Here is a 20,099-nt window from a genome sequence, read left to right as displayed (position 1 = left end):
TTTCCCTAAGCATATGCTTTTACTTTGGTGGTGGTTTCCGCAGGATTGGACGGGGGTCCAGTGATACGTTAAACCCTGCGGTCAACATATAGAGCCGGATTTAGTCCGTGCCAAAAGTGCCATGACGTGAGTTTCCTCACCCAGGGTGGTCCAGCTCAAAAGAGTGGTCTTCCCACAGGGAGATTGTGGACGTATACTGTAAACTTTAAACAATTTATTTAGGTCCATTAAACTGTTACAGCAGTCCTTTTCAAGAGCAACATATTATATTTAAGCAATATGACAAGCTGGAATGCTGATTGAGTGTAATTTTACTGTTTGATAAACAATAAAATAGTTCCAAACAAATCCACAAAAGAATTACGTCCAGTTCTCACAGAATGCAATTTTGCATTTTAGAATGCCAGACGCAGGGCAGTAGAATAAAAACCCAATTAAAAACCCAAGAAATTAGTTTTGTTCACTGACACAGAATAAATTGGGCGAATGCATGATTCACTGACTCACTAATAGAAAGCCACTTGTTCATTCCTTATGGGATTAAATTCCCGTCAAATGTATTGCGGTCACGGATAAAACAAATAAGCGTGATTTCAAAATATAAAAACACTGTACAAGTGAGTAACAGTAGCCATGAGTCGCACTGGAATGACGTCAACTCCCCTTTTCGATTGATTGGCTAGAGGGATCTGTCAATCCAGAACTAGTGGACCAATGGTGATGTTCAAGCCCGCCCTAATATACATGAAACTCGAACTGCAACATTTGGAAAAGCAAGCACAGAATGTGGAAAGAAGAGTGAAGAGAAAAATAGCATACAATACAAGCATACAATATTTATATATATTAAATTAGGAGTTTGAGGCAAAAGTCGTAGTTATTAGTGAATGTGTTCCCTATGTTAAAAGTGTTACCGAAAATGTAAGAGAAAACAAAATACATAAAACCAAGGAAAACATAATTTTTAAGAACATATAAACATAAGTTTTGTGCAACATGCTTGTTATTTTTTAAATGCGCTTTTAATTTGTTGATTCACGCTTATTTTTTGATCCGTGACCACGCTGTTTGCTATTCTGATCATTTTGCATTATTACATTTTTTTTTGTTTGTGCAATATATTTTTATTTATAAGTGTTTTTTGATCTTTGATTAACACTTATTTCTTGATCCACGACCACCATGCATTTGACAGGAATTTAATCTCATAATTCCTGGATGAATCAGTGTTTTAAACTAATCGGTTGAGTAAAAGATTGACTCTGATTCGAATGGGACTCATGATGACAATAACTGACATAATGTTTCTGCGTCCCAATTCGCCTACTTATACTACGACCTAAAAGTATGTACTCTTTTTGTGATGAAAAGTGTGTAGCAAAAGAGTATGCAAGCTTTGGGACATACTACTTTGTGATCTTTAACGTCATCTGTTGCTTATTTGCATGCCGTTTAAACCGTTTCTAACAGTCTGTAGTTCGTTAGAGTGTGCGTCGATCTGTACTTCGAATTCTGAATGGAAATAGTAGACCATCCGGGTATCTTTGGAATACTCTTTTCAACATACTACGATTTGGGAAATACTAATTCTATTTTTGAATACTATTTAGGATGGATAGTATGCCAATTGGGACACCGCACAAAACGTTTAAAAAAAAGTCACTGACAAATTCCCACCACTAATGCACAGAGGGCGCCTATAAGCTAAATTATTCTGCAACATAATTCTGTTGTAAGGGTAAAGAGGGAAAAATCTGCAAAACATTTTGCATCAGCTGACCAATAACAATATCAAAAAGGTGGGGCCAGATGTGCACCGGGCTTTATCTTGCATTTTTCACTATTGTTACAATAAAAATTTAAAATACATTCTTCATATACCCGCAATGATGCACTTATTTCATTGGGGGGAAAAAAAACAAAGTGCGGAATGTTGGATGCATCATTTTAAAAAAGCAGCGATAGAATGAACAACAATAATTAAAGGTGCAGTGTATGAATTCTAGCGCCATCTAGAGGTTGTGATTGTAATCACCCACCGCTTACCCCTCTCTTTCGAAGAACATTGAGAAGTTACGGGCCAACACAGAACAAAAATTGTTGTCGTCGGAGAGAGCAGAGAGTGACTAGCACTCTGTAGTGAAGTTTGTCCGTTTAGGGCTACTGTAGAAACATGACGGCGCAAAATGGCGACTTCACTGTAAGGGGACCCGCGGTGTATGTAGATAGAAATAGCTTATTCTAAGGTAATAAAAACATAACGGTTCATTATGTAAGGTCATTATGTACACTGAAAACATAGTTATGTATATTATATTGAATTTCTGTCAATAGATCCTCATAAATACTACACACTGCACCTTTTAGGGAAACATTTAACATATCAAACACCTTAGCTCAGAACAGAAAAGGGCAGTTATTAAAAGAAAAACATGAAAGTCAAAAAAAAAAAGATTATTAGTTAATAGTTTATAGGCTGTGCAAATAGTTTTGAGTGATTTTATGTTAACTGAAAATGTCTTTTAAGAATATAGGTTTATAATTCGACAATTTACATTTATAAATACAGAATCTACACAGGGAAATAATTATTATAAAGCAAACACTTGGACCTGCTTCACAATATCCAAAATATGTATATATCCAATATCCAAAGTGAAGACAAATAGCCTTATACAATCCATAGACTAAACAGTTGAGCACATAGTGCATATTGTAAGTACATACTATGTAATTTAGGACAGGTTCAGTAAAAAAGTGTCTTTGATATGATATTAGCTCTTTGAATGCTGTTCAGACATTCAGATCTGGAACTAACTGTTGTGTAAATATCAATATCAGCTATGCTGTTGTCCAGGAGTCTTTATTGGAGAATAAAAACAGTAATAGGCTACTTAATTGTTTTAGATTTCAAAAAGGAAAGACTATATTCTTGCTGGTCTTCACTTTAAAGAGTGGATCCTGATAACCGTTTCCTCTGAATGGTAATCACTCACTGGAATTAGCTTCCGACACGCTCGACTTTACCAATCGTGCGGCTCATGATGACAGGCATAAAGGATGGTGGAGGGCCAGCCCTCCTCGAAAGCGGCTCAAATTTATTAGTCACATCGCCCATCAATCACCCAAATGGATTTCCAACTGCATTTTAAAAGCTAATTTCCCTGCACTGATAACCAAAACTATCAGCCGACCAGCGTGCCAGTCATTATTTACTACTGCTTTGGGTCTTATTTTTTTTCTAAATGCATCACAAAAGACTGGTATAAAATTGTGTGTATCCCCCCCCCCCCCTCTCTACCACACATTAAAAACACTCTCCGAGAGTGAGAGAACAAGATTTAGGACTATTGTGTCCATAGGGCATGTGTTGTTTGTGAAAGGCTGTAAAAATTTGACAGCCATGATTCAGTATAAAATGGCAAAATGGGAAATAAAGGAAAGGATAACAATTTCATCTTAAAATACAATATATATATATAGCTATGTTCTTGTTTGGAAAGCCCAGCTGCAGATATGATCTATTGGGCTTTTACACTGGTATTGTGGGGGATTATGGGATGCTGGTTCATGAGATGGATCACCCTGTTACTGTGCTGCTCCGCAGGGCTTGAGCGGTCAAAACAAGCAGACCTTCATTGTACATCTCCAAAGATTCATTTAAGTGGGAGGATTCAGGGGTGCAACGCTTCTGTCTAGACAGCTGTTTGACCACCTCTGAGTCTCTTTGGTCTAAGAGTCTTCTGAACGGAGTCTTTTTGAATAAGTTCACACAGAAACACACACGTGAAATCACAATCTCAATTTAAACCACATACAGTATAAAGGTGGTTTGAAATCGTTTCAGAACTGTGACACTAATTATTTTTATTTGGCATTTGGGACATGAATTCAGACATGTGCAGTAGTGTCTCTTTCCCTGTATAGTTGCATTCGCTACATTCTCAAAAAGAGTACAAAACTGTACCTTTTAAGGTACAAGAGGCCGACACTGGGGTGGTACCCTTAAGGGTACATTTTTGTACCTCTAAGTCAGGGGTAGGCAAGTTCGGTCTTAAAGAGCTGATGTCCTGCAGAGTTTAGCTCCAACCCTACTAAGCCACCACAGTATAAAACTCATGGCTCCCAGCATGCATTGCAGCATTAAGTATGCCACCATTGTTGAGATTCATATGCTGATTTTTGATATCTGTGTCTAAACTTTTTTCCTCCTATGGGGCAAGAAAGTATTGTTGGTGAATAATATTTATTAACATTTTTAGTCTGTGATGAGTTTAGTCAAACATTTTTCTTCATGATCATTTTTGTTTATGGCTTTGTTTGATTTGAACAGATTATGTGTTGTGTTAACACTATAACAAAAACCACAAACTTACATAAATAGCCACGAGCCAAACTGCATGCCCAACTAGAGGAAACACCGATCACCATAATGGTGACCAATACATCATCAACATCAAAACCTCTGTTAATTCTCAATAAGAGCTTCTATATGTCTTTCAGGATTGGAGCCAAACTCTGCAGGACAGCGGCTCTCTAGGACTGAACTTGCCTACCCCTGCTCTAAGTAGAGGAAAACAATGGTATAATGCTGCATACCTAAGGATCAATTGTCTACCTTTAAATGTACAGTTATATGTTTTGTTCCCCAAGGAACAAAATTGTACCTCCACTGTACCTTTTTTTCTGAGAGTGTATATATAAATATTTAAATATTACTATTCATAAAATACAGTAATGTCTCAGAAATGTGTTTTATCTCATGGGTTCAACAAAATGGTTGTAATTGACATGGGCAAAGGCAACCTTTTCAGTTGTCCCCTCTTTCCACAATGACAGTAGCTAATAGAAGAAAGTCTCTTGCCATTGTGCTGACTCTACATTACTATGGCAACCGACTGTGTGAACAATTGAATCTGAGTTCATCAACGGATTAAAGTGATTTAAAAAAAAATATTATAAAACAAATAAGATTTGTTTGTAGACGGTGTGAAAAGGCCTATATGTATACGTATATGTATGTGTGTGTATCTATATATCTATATATCTATATCTATATATATATTTATATTTGATTTGTTTGTATCTCTTTCTCTGTAAAAACTAGCATGACACAAAATAGAAAGAATGAATAAAAAATAAATAAATAAAAAGAAACGTATAGTGGGTGTCCAACATATAACAGAAACATGGGGCTTTGAATCAAATAAAAATAGCTACAATTTATTTTTAAATTACATTTAATAAAGTTAACATTTAATAAAATGTTCAATACTATATGCCAAATATTTTGAATTCATCAAATATTAATATTTATTTGTTGAGAAGAGTCCCCAAAACAGATTTTTGTGGCAGATAAACCACTGATAGACATTACTAAAAGTGGCTTTATAAGTCAATAAATGGTTTATTTCTATATGATCTATTCAATAGCATATAATTCACAGTAATCCATTTGGAGTTTGTCAGTCTGTCTGCATGAGCAGTTTTTAATGTATTTATTGCTTTAAGTACACATGCTGAATGATGCCTTTGGCTGGGACACTAAATTAACATTAAATGAACATGTTTAATTGACAGCTCCAGAGAAGAATACAGTCATGATCACGGTCAATGAGGCCATTGATGAAATCTGGAAATCACGTCACTACAGATAGTCTCTTGTTGTGGCACATAAGAGAATGGCAGGGAAATTCAATAAGGCACCATTATGTTCTCATTAAATGCATCCATTGGGGACATAAATGGAGCATAATTAGTAAAATAGCAGTAATCAGTGACTGGTCTATTTTGGGGGTTGCCTGGCTTTCCTCAGTGCCACTCTGACTCTATGACGTTACGGCTGCCATTCTTCATGTTCATGACACTAAACACATGCTCAACACTTTCAATGAAGTTAAGCCATGCCCTCTCTATTCCCGTTGCATACGTCTGTTTAAAATTGGGGGGTATTAGCACTACTTCAAACTAATATAGCTTGATCTTTGGGGTTTGACAGCCAAAATCCTTTCCAAGATGGAGATTATTTCATATGCTTTTACAATATTTATTTGATACAGCTCCACATGGAATTGCACCTCAGATGGAAATTATTTACGCTTGATGGAGCCTGAAACTGAAAAAGCCACAAAAAAGGATGCCTCATGCAATATTTAAAAACAGCCTTTGGTACAGTTCTTTTCTGGATATATATTCTCTAGCCTGAACTTTTCATCTTTGTCCTGGCTTTCATTTCTTCCAAACTGTATATATCTATATCAAAGCCAAATCATATATAAACAGCCCATTAACATTTCTAGAGTACCCAGCCATTTATCAGTCATTTTTCAATTCTCGTCCTTCAAGGTAAACCCTTTTAAAGGAACACGCCGACTTTTTCGGACTTTAGCTTATTCACCGTATCCCCAGAGTTAGATAAGTCCATACATACCATTCTAATCTCTGTGCGTGCCATAACTCTGTCTGACGCACCCACCGCTAGCCTAGCTTAGCACAAAGACTGGAGGTAAACGGCTCCAGCTAGCCTACTGCTCAATAAGTGACAAAATAATGCCAAAATTTTCCTATTTACATGTTGTGATGTGTATAGTTACATCGTGTACTAAGACTGACGCAAAATGAAAAGTTGCGATTTTCTAGACCGATATGGCTAGGAACTATTCTCTCATTCCTGCGTAGTGATCAAGGAACTTTGCTGCCGTCCCATGGGTGTAACGGGGCAATAATATTACACAGCCCCTGAAAATAGTCCCCAGCACGCTCTCTGTGTAATCAGGTTCTCCCGTTGGTTGTGTTGACGGAAGTTAGCCTATTTTCAGGCGCTGCGTAACATCATTGCGCCGCTGCGCCCATGGTACGGCAGCAAAGTTCCTTGAATATTACACAGGAATGAGAGAATAGTTCCTAGCCATATCGGTCTAGAAAATCGCAACTTTTCATTTTCCATTGGTCTTAGTAGGCTACACGATGTAACTATACACATCACAACATGTAAATAGGAAAATTTTGGCGTTTTTTTGTCGCTTATTGAGCAGTAGGCTAGCTGGAGCCATTGACCTCCAGTCTTTGTGCTAAGCTAGGCTAGCGGTGGGAGCGTCAGACAGAGTTATGGCACGCACAGAGATGAGAATGGTATGTATGGACTTCTCAAACTCTGGGGGATACTGTGAATAAGCAAAAGATCCAAAAAGTCGGCGTGTTCATTTAAATCTGATGCAAGTAACACTCGTAGAAATAAAAGTTCTAAAATGGTGCTTTCAAATGATGCCTTAGAAGGAACCATTATTGGTTCCCTAAAGAACCTTTCAGTTCTTAACCCTTTTTTGTCATTTAAAGAACATTTAAATAATATAAAGAACCATTTCCATAAAATTTTTTTTTTTTTTTTTTTTTCATGGAATGGTTCCATGGATGTTAAAGGTTCTTCACGAAACCATAGATGCCAATAAAGAACCTTTATTTTTAAGTGCTTTTTTTATTTCCAATGAAATGTTCTTTCGGATCTTTGAAATGTGATAAAATGTCCACAATCCACTCAAATTAGTAGTTGTAGTATTTGTCAGTTTATTGGTGAGGAAAAGCCTTCATTATGTAGCTGAATCAAACTAAAATACTTGAGCAGACACATAAAAAGCACTTTGGCTTAAGACTGGCAAGGCCTGCACTACGGGTCACTGCGTTGGATGAAGACAGACGCAGCTGCCTGAGTGAGAGACAGAGTTCTAGTACAGGTCAGGCGTCCCTTCTCGCCCGTTTCGGCGAACCGTCCATCTCTCATCAAAGACAAAGCCAACGGAGTGGGAAAAAACTCTAGCAGTCGCGCTCTTTTCTGTTGAAATTGATGATAGTTCCAACGGCCCTCTTCCCAGAGATAATTAGCACAGGCTTTGAGGTTAAGCATGCCCAAGGGGAAGTGACTTTGCGTAGGTCAAAAACAATCGGAGAGGTTTGTGAGTTGAAAGAATCGTAGCAAAAGTTTCTAGCTGGTGGCCACAGGTGTTCAGCTCACCAAACTTTTTGTAACAAAGGGAGCTTTAGTGGAAACTAGCATAGTGGACTTTATTTCAAGGCTATACACAATAATGAAGGTCATTCAGGGAAAGGTGTGTTTAAGAGTTATTTCAATATTTCCTCCATCAGTCTCCAAATGTCATTTGAAAGATCATTTGAATCACATTCACTGTTCTCTCCTGCTTTCCCTAATTAGCTTAAAGAAATAGATCGGCAGAAAAATGAAAATTCAGTCATTCTTTATACGCCCTCCATCTGTTTTTTCTTTCTTTCTTTCTTTTTCCAGTGGAACAGCAAAGGACAATTTTTAAAGATGTAGGCAAGATGGAGTCCAAACGGTGACAATTGACTTTACTTTATTCACAATTCATATAGTAACAAAGTAACGTGACAAGCAACATCCGGTCTTTAATGTTTAAAAGTTTAGAGTCGGTACGATTTTCCAGTGTTTTTGACAGAAGTAATAGTATTGGTATAAATAAATGCAGTAGTAAAGTAAAGTCAAATATAGACTAATATAATATGGCCTACTTTTAAGGTGCTTTTTTTGGTCCTTATGGGAGCTTGACTGATCAAGTCACCTTTATTTATATAGCGCTTAATACAATGTTTCAAATCAGCTTCACAGTAATAAACAGACAAAAAAAATACTTAATAATGTAAACTTACATTTAAATTCCTATGTAAAGCAACTCAACGGAAGACAATTGGGTTGTAATCGGTCAGGTTAATGTTGATGTGGATTACTCAAGTTCTCCTTTGGTGTTCCATGTTGGAAAAATAAAGATTTGGAATGAGATTGGTTGAGTAAATAACAAACATGTAATTCAAACATGCACATGGTGTGACTTCCAAACTCCGGAAATAAATGACAGCAGACCACAGTTAATCTTTTATTTAGACCTAAGACCAAAATCCCATTCTGGGGGGGGGCCTAAACCCCATAAGAGCTGTATATATTTCTCTTCAATTGCTGCTATTAGATTTGATAACCTTTCAACCACTCCCAATGAGACTACTTAACCAAGCCATATGTAACTGGAAGGCTCCATTCTATCACCAAGTTATTATCCAGTATAGGACTGCTGCCATCCATCAAACAAGAGACCATGCACCGTTATTCAAGGGAAATGGTGCCTCCCTCATTCTCCACCTCCAACAAATCAATACATGCCACTATTCTCCATCTCTTGACACTGTCTTTTTTCTTCATCTCCCTCTTTACAGTCAACAGCAAAAGAAAAAAAAAAGTAATTATACAAGAGAAAGTGTTGACAATCAATACACAAGTCAGGTTAAGTTAAGGTCTGGGGTGGTCCAGGTATGCTGGTCCTCCATCAGCTGTCAGCTATAGTGCTGAAGTTGACAAAGGGCATGAAAGCAACCCCGGGACGCCTGTCCACTGTGACCACAGACTTTAACTTTTTTGTTACGGACAGCCATTTTGAAGCAATTAGCACCAGAATGACTGTTTCAAGCTACGTTAAACTCCAGGAAATGGACGCTAAGAAGAAGTATTATTGGACACCTAGCACAGTCAGCTACGCGCCATTGCATGGCAAAAAATGCTGATTGAAAATCGGTGGACGTCAGCTTTATTCAGTGTGACATGATGCTTGGGAAGAGTGCTGAGACCGAGTGTGTTTTGCACAGCTGGCACGAGCATTTAAACAGACAATGGCTAAGTTTTCAATAGCATACTACCAAACTACTTGTAGGCCTACTATTATTGGACTATTTCGATTAAAAAAACGCATTATAATTTGACTTCACGTGCCGAAGTCAGCAACATAATGCAACACAAAGAAGTAATAGGTATTGTTTTAAAAAGTGTGTCATTTCTGTGCTATTTATTTACTATGGATATGTTTATGGAGGATTGTGAGTGGTAATAAACAAAATAAACAAAACAAGACAATTTGGATAGTACAGAAATTACACACAAGTATTTCTTCCTATTAATGAGCACAAATAAAATAATTTATGTCACACTGGAATGAACTTAATACGGGAATACACAGAGAAACGATTTGTGATCTGGTTAATTGATTATGACAATAATGCACCTTAGATTGCCTCCAAATATGACCTAAGTATTAGAGAGCTGGATAACGGGCCAGTGACATGCAAATAAATGGCTCCATGATTTTTCGATTTCATAGATTTCTTTTCCATCATTAATCCCAACGCTGACGTCTTCTCACTTTTGACACGACTGAACTTTATAATTCACTGGTGGAGGTCGGAGGTCAACAGGAGTGGGAAAGGAAAATCACTCCCTCAGAGGAAAGCGAGAAGAAAAAAAATCTGACATCCAATTTTCGACTTGATTTATCAGTGTAAAGCCAAAATTGATAGTGTGTCATTACTGAGCTCAGAGCTGTCTGGCAACGTCCTATCAAAGCCTTCTCCTTCTGATTTAGCAGCACAGATCAATACAACCCTATACTGTTTCAATTTGAGAAGTATTGATTTTCTGATGCCGACTCAATACGGGGGACATTCATCATCAGGCAAGCATAAAGTATGATCGAACTGAAGATTCGTGGGTTGGATTTGGTTATTTGGCTTTCAGCTCGTGCAGCCATTGAAGAATTGCTATGCAGCGTTGTATCTTCGCATCCCTGACGGATTATTCGATTTTACACAACGGAGAACATCTAATAATGTGCACAACTGCTTTTCTGGTAATGTTTGTTAAAATACAAAAGCATTTCCAGTTGTTCCGCAGAAAATAATGGCGAAAATCAAAGCGGTGCTCCAAAGCATCATGGGAACATTTGTGTTTTCAGAAGCCTAAATGTGAAAACAGCATTTCGATCATTTTTCACGTGTCCCTGGGCTGTAGCACAAAGTAAAAGGAGAAAACCAATCTGAGTGCATTCATGCTCAAAGACACACACAAACACACTAATACAAATATATTTCAGGCGGACATGCTAACACACACATATGCAAAGTACACACACACACACACACACACATGCTTCAGAACACCGCAGGCTTTCTATTTTACAGAAGCTGCATAAATGGGAAAGTTAATGTAGCATTGAATAAGACTAAGCTGCTCAGCTGTAACACCGCCTTGAGCTCATGAACATATTGCATCATTTTTCTTCTCCAGCAGGTTACCATTAAATTTGAATTTGTTGGAAGTTTTGTGGTACCATTTACAATGTGCCCTAGCTCAATAACCTTTTGTCTCAATGCAAATGTTATGCCTTCCAGGTGGTTTTCATAAATATTTGAATAAGTCTGAATGGTGGCAGAGACTTTCAGCCAAACCACCGTCTATAGCTTTTTATTATTTTGTGTAGTTGGTGTTAGATGCACTTCATTGTAATGGCTTGAGGGACTTTGAGGTGATGAATTTAAGGCAGCATTTGAGAGACTGGATACATAACATGTTTCAGAAAATGGTCAGACTATGATGTTACTGTCATTCATGGAGGATTGTCAGTGCCATATTAATAAATACATTTTAATGAATTAAAATAGTTAATAAATGTCAATTAATAAATGAAAATTACAAGTTTTAGTACACTCTAAAAAATGCTGGGTTAAAAACAACCCAATTTCAATTTGTTTTTAACCCAGCATTTTTAGAGTGTACATATTTAAAAAAAATATATATGAATATGGAACTCACAATCTATCATAGTCATATCCATAATAAATAAATAAATAGACAAATAAAACCACATAAAGCTATAGTGAATCAAACTCAACAGTACTTGAAATTTTTTTAACTTTAAGTTTAAAATAACAAATATAATTATGAAGAACTCCTCCTTGAACTGCCACCTTAACGTGGTGGAGGGGTTTGAGTACCCGAATGAACCTAGGAGCTTTGTTGTCCGGGGCTATATGCCCCTGGTAGGGTCTCCCAAGGCAAACAGGTCCTAGGTGACGGGTCAGACTAAGAGCAGTTAAAAAAAATGATGACAAAAAAAAGGAGGACCGTGACGTCGCCCGGTACGGCGCAGCCGGGGCCCCACCCTGGAGCCAGGCCTGGGGTTGGGGCTCGTATGCGAGCGCCTGGTGGCCGGGCCTTCCCCCACGGGGTCGGGCCTGGCTCAGCCCAAAGGAGCGACGTGGGGACACCTTCCCGTGGGCCCACCACTCACAGGAGGGACCGTAAGGGGCCGGTGCAAAGAAGATCGGGCAGCAGTCGAAGGCAGGAGCCTAGACAACCCGATCCCTGGACACGGAAACTGGCTCTTGGGACATGGAATGTCACCTCACTGGCGGGGAAGGAGCCTGAGATTGTGCGTGAGGTTGAGAGGTTCCGACTAGAGATAGTCGGAATCACCTCTACGCACAGCTTGGGCTCTGGAACCACACTCCTCGAGAGAGGATGGACTCTTCACCACTCCGGAGTTGCCCATGGTGAGAGGCGGCGGGCTGGTGTGGGTTTGCTTATAGCCCCCCAGCTCTGCCGCCATGTGTTGGAGTTCACCCCGGTGAACGAGAGGGTCGTTTCCCTGCGGCTTCGGCTCAGGGATAGGTCTCTCACAGTTGTTTGTGCCTACGGGCTGAACGGCAGTGCAGAGTACCCGGCCTTCTTGGTGTCCCTGGGAGGGGTGCTGGAAAGTGCTCCGACTGGGGACTCCGTCGTTCTACTGGGGGACTTCAACGCCCACGTGGGCAATGACAGTGACACCTGGAGGGGCGTGATTGGGAGGAACGGCCCCCCTGATCTGAACCCGAGTGGTGTTCAGTTATTGGACTTCTGTGCTAGTTACGGTTTGTCCATAACGAACACCATGTTCAGGCATAAGAGTGTCCATCAGTGCACATGGCACCAGGACACTCTAGGTCGTAGGTCAATGATCGACTTTGTGGTCGTTTCATCTGACCTGCGGACGTATGTCTTGGACACTCGGGTGAAGAGAGGGGCGGAGCTGTCAACTGATCACCACCTGGTGGTGAGTTGGATCCGATGGCGGGGGAGGAAGCTGGAAAGACTCGGTAGACCCAAGCGTACTGTAAGGGTCGGCTGGGAACGTTTGGCCGAGTCTCCTGTCAGAGAGATCTTCAACTTCTTCCTCCGGCAGAACTTCGACCGGATCCCGAGGGAGGCTGGAGATATTGAGTCCGAATGGACCATGTTCTCCACCTCCATTGTCAAAGCGGCCGCTCGGAGCTGTGGCCGTAAGGTCTCCGGTGCATGTCGAGGCGGCAATCCCCGAACCCGGTGGTGGACACCGGAAGTAAGGGATGCCGTCAAGCTGAAGAAGGAGTCCTATCGGGCCTGGTTGGCTTGTGGGACTCCTGAGGCAGCTGACACGTACCGGCAGGCTAAGCGGACTGCAGCCCGGTTGGTTGTGGAGGCAAAAACTCGGGCCTGGGAGGAGTTCGGTTAGGCCATGGAAAAGGACTATCGGCTGGCCTCGAAGAGATTCTGGCAAACCGTCCGGCACCTCAGGAGGGGGAAGCAGTGCCCTACCAACGCTGTTTACAGTGGCGATGGGCGACTGTTGACCTCAACTGGGGATGTCGTCGGACGGTGGAAGGAATACTTCGAGGATCTCCTCAATCCCGCCATCACGTCTTCCATTGAGGAAGCAGAGGCTGGAGGCTCAGAGGTCGAGGACAAGTGGAGGAGTTCAAGTATCTAGGGTTCTTGTTCACGAGTGAGGGGAGGATGGAACGGGAGATTGACAGACGGATCGGTGCAGCTTCTGCAGTAATGCGGTCGATGTACCGGTCTGTTGTGGTGAAGAAAGAGCTAAGCCGTAAGGCGAAGCTCTCAATTTACCGGTCAATCTACGTTCCTACTCTCACCTATGGTCATGAGCTTTGGGTCATGACCGAAAGGACAAGATCCCGGATACAGGCGGCCGAAATGAGCTTTCTCCGCAGGGTGGCTGGGCGCTCCCTTAGGGATAGGGTGAGAAGCTCAGTCACTCGGGAGGAACTCGGAGTAGAGCCGCTGCTCCTCCACATCGAGAGGGGTCAGCTGAGGTGGCTCGGGCATCTGTTCCGGATGTCTCCTGAACGCCTTCCCGGGAAGGTGTTTCGGGCATGGCCAACCGGGAGGAGGCCCCGGGGAAGACCAAGGACACGCTGGAGGGACTATGTCTTCCGGCTGGCCTGGGAACGCCTCGGTGTACCCCCGGAAGAGCTAGAGGAAGTGTCTAGGGAGAGGGAAGTCTGGGCATCTCTGCTTAGACTGCTGCCCCCGCGACCCGGCCCTGGATAAAGCGGAAGAAGATGGATGGAATTATGAAGAAATAAATACAAAAGGCTATAAAACAAATGTGTTTTTGTTAGAACAAACTGCAGTGAGTTATATCTTTTCTTTTAAACTGTGAGCACACGGGATATGAAATATGTGCTCTAAACACAGACCTAAAACAAAAATAGGACAACCTACATACATATTTAGCTATGAATGTGATGCAGTTACAGCACCGTTAATGTAAGGCTCTGTGTCTGACATCATGTCAAAAAAACAAGTTCTGACAGAAAAAAATTATGGGACGTCTAGAATCTTTGGAGTTATCAAAACTGATAACAGAAGTACAATCAGTGAAAGCAGCTGAGCTATGTTCTCTATTTCTACTCACACATTTCATGCTGATGTTTCTTATTGAAGTGGGTAAACACGATGCCATCATGGACATTCAACCATCTGCAGTGGATTTCACAAATTTAATAAGAAACCCACAGCCACTGTTTCTGCAAATCGAGCCAATTTGGAAGGCAAATAAGTAATTGTGCTTAGACTGTGTGTGTTTGTGTACACATGCTCGTAAGTGGGTCTTCTGGCTAACAGCCAATGTTGGCAGAGAGAATCTCAATCCAGTCATCATGTGTTCCACCAATAAAACTCAAGGTGCATTTAAAAAAATAACAAAATAAAATGATATTTACTGTGTATACAGTATATATCAATCTTGTTAATTCTTGTCAATTGTTAATTCAATTAATCTAGTAATCTTGTTTTCCAATTCAAAATCTAAAAGTCATTTTTTAAACTGTTTTACTATAGATAAAACAAATATATGTATATTTAAAACATGTTTTTAATTAATAGCTTTACAAATACATTGGTCTTGTAAGTATTTTAGATTTTAACTGGACAAACAAAACAAATCTTAAAGGGATAGTTCACCCAAAAATGAAAATTCTGTCATCGTTTTCTCACCCTTGAGTTGTTCCAAACCTGTATGAGTTTCTTTTTTCTGCTGAACACAAAAGAAGATATTTTGAAGAATGTTTGTAATAAAGCTGATAGAGCAACCATTGGCTACCATAGAATTTTTTCCCCTACTATGGGAGTCAATGGTTGCTCTATCTGCTTGGTTACAAACATTCTTCAAAATATCTTCTTTTGTGTTCAGCAGAACAAAGAAACTCATACAGGTTTGGAACAACTCGAGGGTGAGTAAATGATGGCAGAATTTTCATTTTTGGGTGAACTATCCCTTTAAGTAGTGTCTTGGCGTTGTAAAGTAGGCTAAGTCAAGGTTAAAGCACATTTTAAACACCAGTAATTCAAAATGCTTTAGACAGGCATGATAAAGTAGAAAAATAAACAGAGATACACACATTACAATTAAACTATGAAAAGATTAGTCACAAAAATTAAATTAAGCAATATATTACTGTGTAATTCCAGGATCTGAAGTGTCACCAAGAAAAATTGCTAAATTAATGACTGTTTAAACAGGTTTACATCTCCCTGACTGTCATTGGTCAAACAAACAGATAGTCCCATCCCAAAACTCATCAATGGTTAAGAGACAAGTGGCTTACTTATAGTTGTCTCAGCATATTAAACAGGGTTAGGAAAAAGTAATTGTATTAAAAGTATTGTATTTAAATTATTACTTTCAAGTTATTGTGTGCTCTGGTTGTTGTTTCTTAACTTTCTTCTTGCTCATGATGTTGAGGTAAAACTGTCACTTTGTACAGAATTATGTCTAGATCTTGGATTATATTCGGCCTGTTTGTGTGTGTTTGGTGGGAAACGGAACTCAAGTCAGTATTTTTTTAACAGAACCCTTGAGACCACCGTAACAACTGCCAGGTGCTCCACTGTGACACTGAGAGGGAGAGTCAGACACACACACATACAAAACACACACACACACAGCCTGACCACCAGTGATCTGTCTCTGAGGATTTAGTGGCCTGGTGTGGTAATTGAGTTTGCTGACCTGTAGACTGACCCTGGTGCAGAGCAAGAAAATGACATTAAATAGGAGTCACATAAGAGGCTTGGCTGTGTGTGTGTTTGTGTCACAAAGGTAATAGTGTAATACTCGCCCCTAAAGAAGACCGTACACAGACCATCAGCAAGATACAAGCTATACAAACACATGCACAAATACACACTCATACACACACCTTTCGTCAACTACAGAAATTTGCCTCAGGGGTTGAGTTTTTGTTAAAGGACCATATTACAATAATGTTCTTTTTTGTTATGTGACGGTCACATCTTGGAAACTTATCACTACGCACTTCTCATTTCTTTGTGTTACTTTTGACTGCATAATATATTAATTTAAACAGCAATATTACTGTTTTTACTGTATTCTGATCAAATAAACACAGCTTTGGTGGGCAAAAACATCCAAAAATCTTACAGACCCAAAACTTCTGAATGGTAGTGTATGTATATAGACATGGACATTGTAAGCAGACTAAATTAAACAAAAGTGATTTCGAAAACTCTACAGTGCCCATAGTTGAAGAAACACACCCACACTTGCACACACATAGCCGTACCTCTGTGCTACTGTGCCCCAGGCTCCGTGTTTATTGGTGAGGATGTTGAGGATCTTCTGTTTGAGCTGATTGGCTGTCACATGATCACGGTGTTTGGCAGCACTGATGAGGTGATCACACATCGTCTCCTCTTCTTTCCTGTCTGCCGCATACTGTGCGCAGTTAGACTGACCAAAATATGGATGGAAGAAAGAGAGCGAGATTAACATCTACATGTCACAATGAATCAGGAGACTGAAAGCAAGAATGATGCAACTGCATGAAGCAGGACTGAGGGATAGTTCATCCACAAATGAAAATTCCATCATTTACTCATCTTCACTACGTTCCAAACATGCATGACTTTCTTTGTTCTGAAGGACACAAAGTGTTATTTTTGTCCTTACAATAAAAGTCAATGAGGTCCAGTATTGGACCTCATTGACTTTCATTATATGGAGAAAAAAAAAACAGTTAGCTTCTAACAATAGTTTCTTTTGTGTTCTGCTGAAGAAAGAAAGGTTTGGAATGACATGTCTCTTTAGAGGGTTAGTTCACCCAAAAATGAAAATTAGCCCATGATTTACTCACCCTCAAGTCATCCTAGGTGTATATGAAATTTTTCTTTCAGACGAATAAAATCGAGTTATATTTAAAAAAGTCCTGGCTAATCCAAGCATTATAATGGCAGTGAATTGTTGTTGTTGTTTTTTTTTTAAGTCCATAAAAGTGCATCTAACCATCATATAACTGCTCCACACGGCCCCGGGGGGTAAATAAAGGCCTCGATTTACGGCGAAAGAGTAACCCTGACCCTTGAACCCTTGACGCATAGATATAGCCGGAAGTGAGTTATTTTAGTCTATAAAGTTTTAAATATGGATATTTTACTTACACAAATACGCCACTTCACAAGGCCTTTATTAACCCCCTGGATCCGTGTGGAGCAGTTATATGATGGATAGATGCACTTTTATGGATTTTAAAAAACAAAACAACAATTCACTGCCATTATAAAGCTTGGAAGAGCCAGGCATTTTTTATAATATAACTCCGATTTTATATTTTATTCGTCTGAAAGAAGAATGTCATATACACCTAGGATGACCTGAGGGTGAGTAAATCATGGGCTAATTTTCATTTTTGGGTGAACTTTTAGAACCAAGAATGTCTTCCATTGCTTTATCATTTTAACATATATTGTAACACTTTATTTCACAGTGCCCTTGCTACACGTTGCGTGTACTTACTACAGTAATAACAGTAAATGATGCATAAATGCATGCAACCCTAAACCAAACCTTAACCCTATAGTAAGTACATGTAGTTAATTAATATTACTCAGTACTTAAATGTATAATTACACTTCAACAAGGACGCATTAAATCTTGTCTTAGACATTGGGGGATCAACGTTTTTGTTTGTTTTTTGCGTGCAGAAGTGGGGGGGGGGGGCATTGGTCTTATTGGTTTATTTAAAGGAATTAAATTACTAAAGGATTAAAAGGGATGAAATGTCATAAAAAATGTCAAGTAGTTTGCATCACTCAATATTACTGTTGGTCGCTGAACGTTTTTATCGTAAAACAGTTGCTGAATATTAAATGTTTAGCTACTTACATATTACAACGCACTCTCTCACTGCTATAACTAAAGTGTCGCGTTGGAATGCGCACTAACAGAAACCCGCCTTCTTTGATTTGATTGGCCATCTCACTCATTCTGACAGACGATAGCTGTTAGGCCGCTGAGGCAGACCAACCTAAAAATTTTCCATTTTACTTGTCATCCTAGCAACAAACAGAGTGGTGTGTAATGGAGTACAGCAGAGCAGTATCAACAATATCAAATGTTGTGGGGGACAATTTGGCCAATTTGACTTGTCCCCCGCAATGTCTATGGTGGCTAAGGCCCTGCATTAAATGACTTCCCCCTTTAAAGTTTACTTTGTACACAGACAGAAGCTTAAAACAGTCACTATAAAAAGCACTGAGTCTAAAAGGCCTCTCAAACTAAGGGTGAATGGAAGCAGCCCGCCGACTTTATCTTCCCCGCTACAATAAGATTGTCTTCCCACGTGGACCCCAGGGGGGATCTCTTGCTAATATTCAAAATCTAATTTGCTAACACAAGCTGGTGGGGTGCAGGGGAACATGGAGGAGGGGCGAGGGGAAGTAATTGAATTTCCTTCCTTATATTTGAATTCTGTCAGATATTATACCTCGGCATATTCTTCAAACGGCCGATAACTCAATCTCCCGGTGTCATCTCAGCTTACTATGCGCCACGCTGACAAATATCAAACGTTATTTATCACTTCAAGGGAGGATATGAGGGTTGAAAGTGACACCAGCTTAATTGTAAAAATATCTAATCTGCTTACAAAATCTTCCATCTGCAGACGGAGGTAATAAAGAAGAGGAAGAGCAAGAAGAGGCAAGACGACATCTTGAGAGGCAAGACAACATCTTCCGTTAGCTGGTGACATCGCCCATCTAGCGCCTGCTGCGTTTTATCTAGCAGGTCAAGGATCCTCAAGAGCAGTATATAAAACAACCGTCTCAGACAGGCTGTGCGTTCTAGATAAGAAACTCATCACTCCATCACTACGTGTACTAGCGCATTTCTGAGAAGTGTGCACGTGCCTTCAGAGTTTCATATCATAGATACATGAATCAACAGCAAGTGCTGCGAAACCTTGATTTACATTTACAGCACCCACTGCATCACTGTCTGAATAGTACAGATAGACTGATATGATATTCTAAGTAGTTAATGTAACATTAATCTTCACCTTTAATATATTACATTTGAGTTATGAGGTACAAGAGGCTGCATTATATTGTGAATACAGTCATGGCTAAAGGCTAAAGCATGCTCCTAATGGACACCGTTTTCTCTTTGGTACAAGTACATTAACCTTTAAATAATTGTTTGTTGTGATTGAAATAACATCGCAACTAAGGGATAGTTAAAAATATAATAATATATAAATATATATTATATAGTTCATAAATGCATTTATCATTACTCTATTCTATTATTCTGTAAACACTGTGCCTTACATTTCAGAGGTCGCTATATCATTTAGGGAACACTTAAACCTTAAAGGGGCTATTCATGCAAAACAAAGACCTCTATATTAACTGAATCATTAATAAATATGTTCAGCATTTTCAGATTTTAAGTCAGAAAGTGAGTAGGGTACAGTATATTATAATTGAAGGTATGGCTTTGGCAGGCGTGTATTATGATACTAAGCGGGGCAGCTGGTCATTGATGCATATTTATGTTTTTCTAAGCGCTGGTCATTGTAGCCAATCACAGACGTATTTGATGAGCGTGTGAGCACAATGGCCAGTCAGAGGT

General features: G+C 39.6%; 1 protein-coding gene across 1 annotated transcript in view; it reads right to left on the bottom strand.

Moving 5' to 3' along the window:
* The window catches only part of nbeab (neurobeachin b), a gene marked incomplete at its 5' end in the record, with an annotated part of 373,184 nt that overhangs the window by 125,508 nt on the left and 227,577 nt on the right, over nt 1-20,099 (bottom strand). Inside the window, one exon of the mRNA XM_079823731.1 lies at nt 16,753-16,919. Coding sequence (XP_079679857.1) covers nt 16,753-16,919 — 167 coding nt within the window. The remainder of the gene's footprint in view (nt 1-16,752; nt 16,920-20,099) is intronic.

Source organism: Gobio gobio (genome assembly GCF_949357685.1).
Source record: "Gobio gobio genome assembly, chromosome: 8".
NCBI classification, from domain to species: Eukaryota; Metazoa; Chordata; class Actinopteri; order Cypriniformes; family Gobionidae; genus Gobio; species Gobio gobio.
Note: the sequence above shows the minus strand (reverse complement) of the source record. Positions and strands in the feature narration are given on the sequence as shown.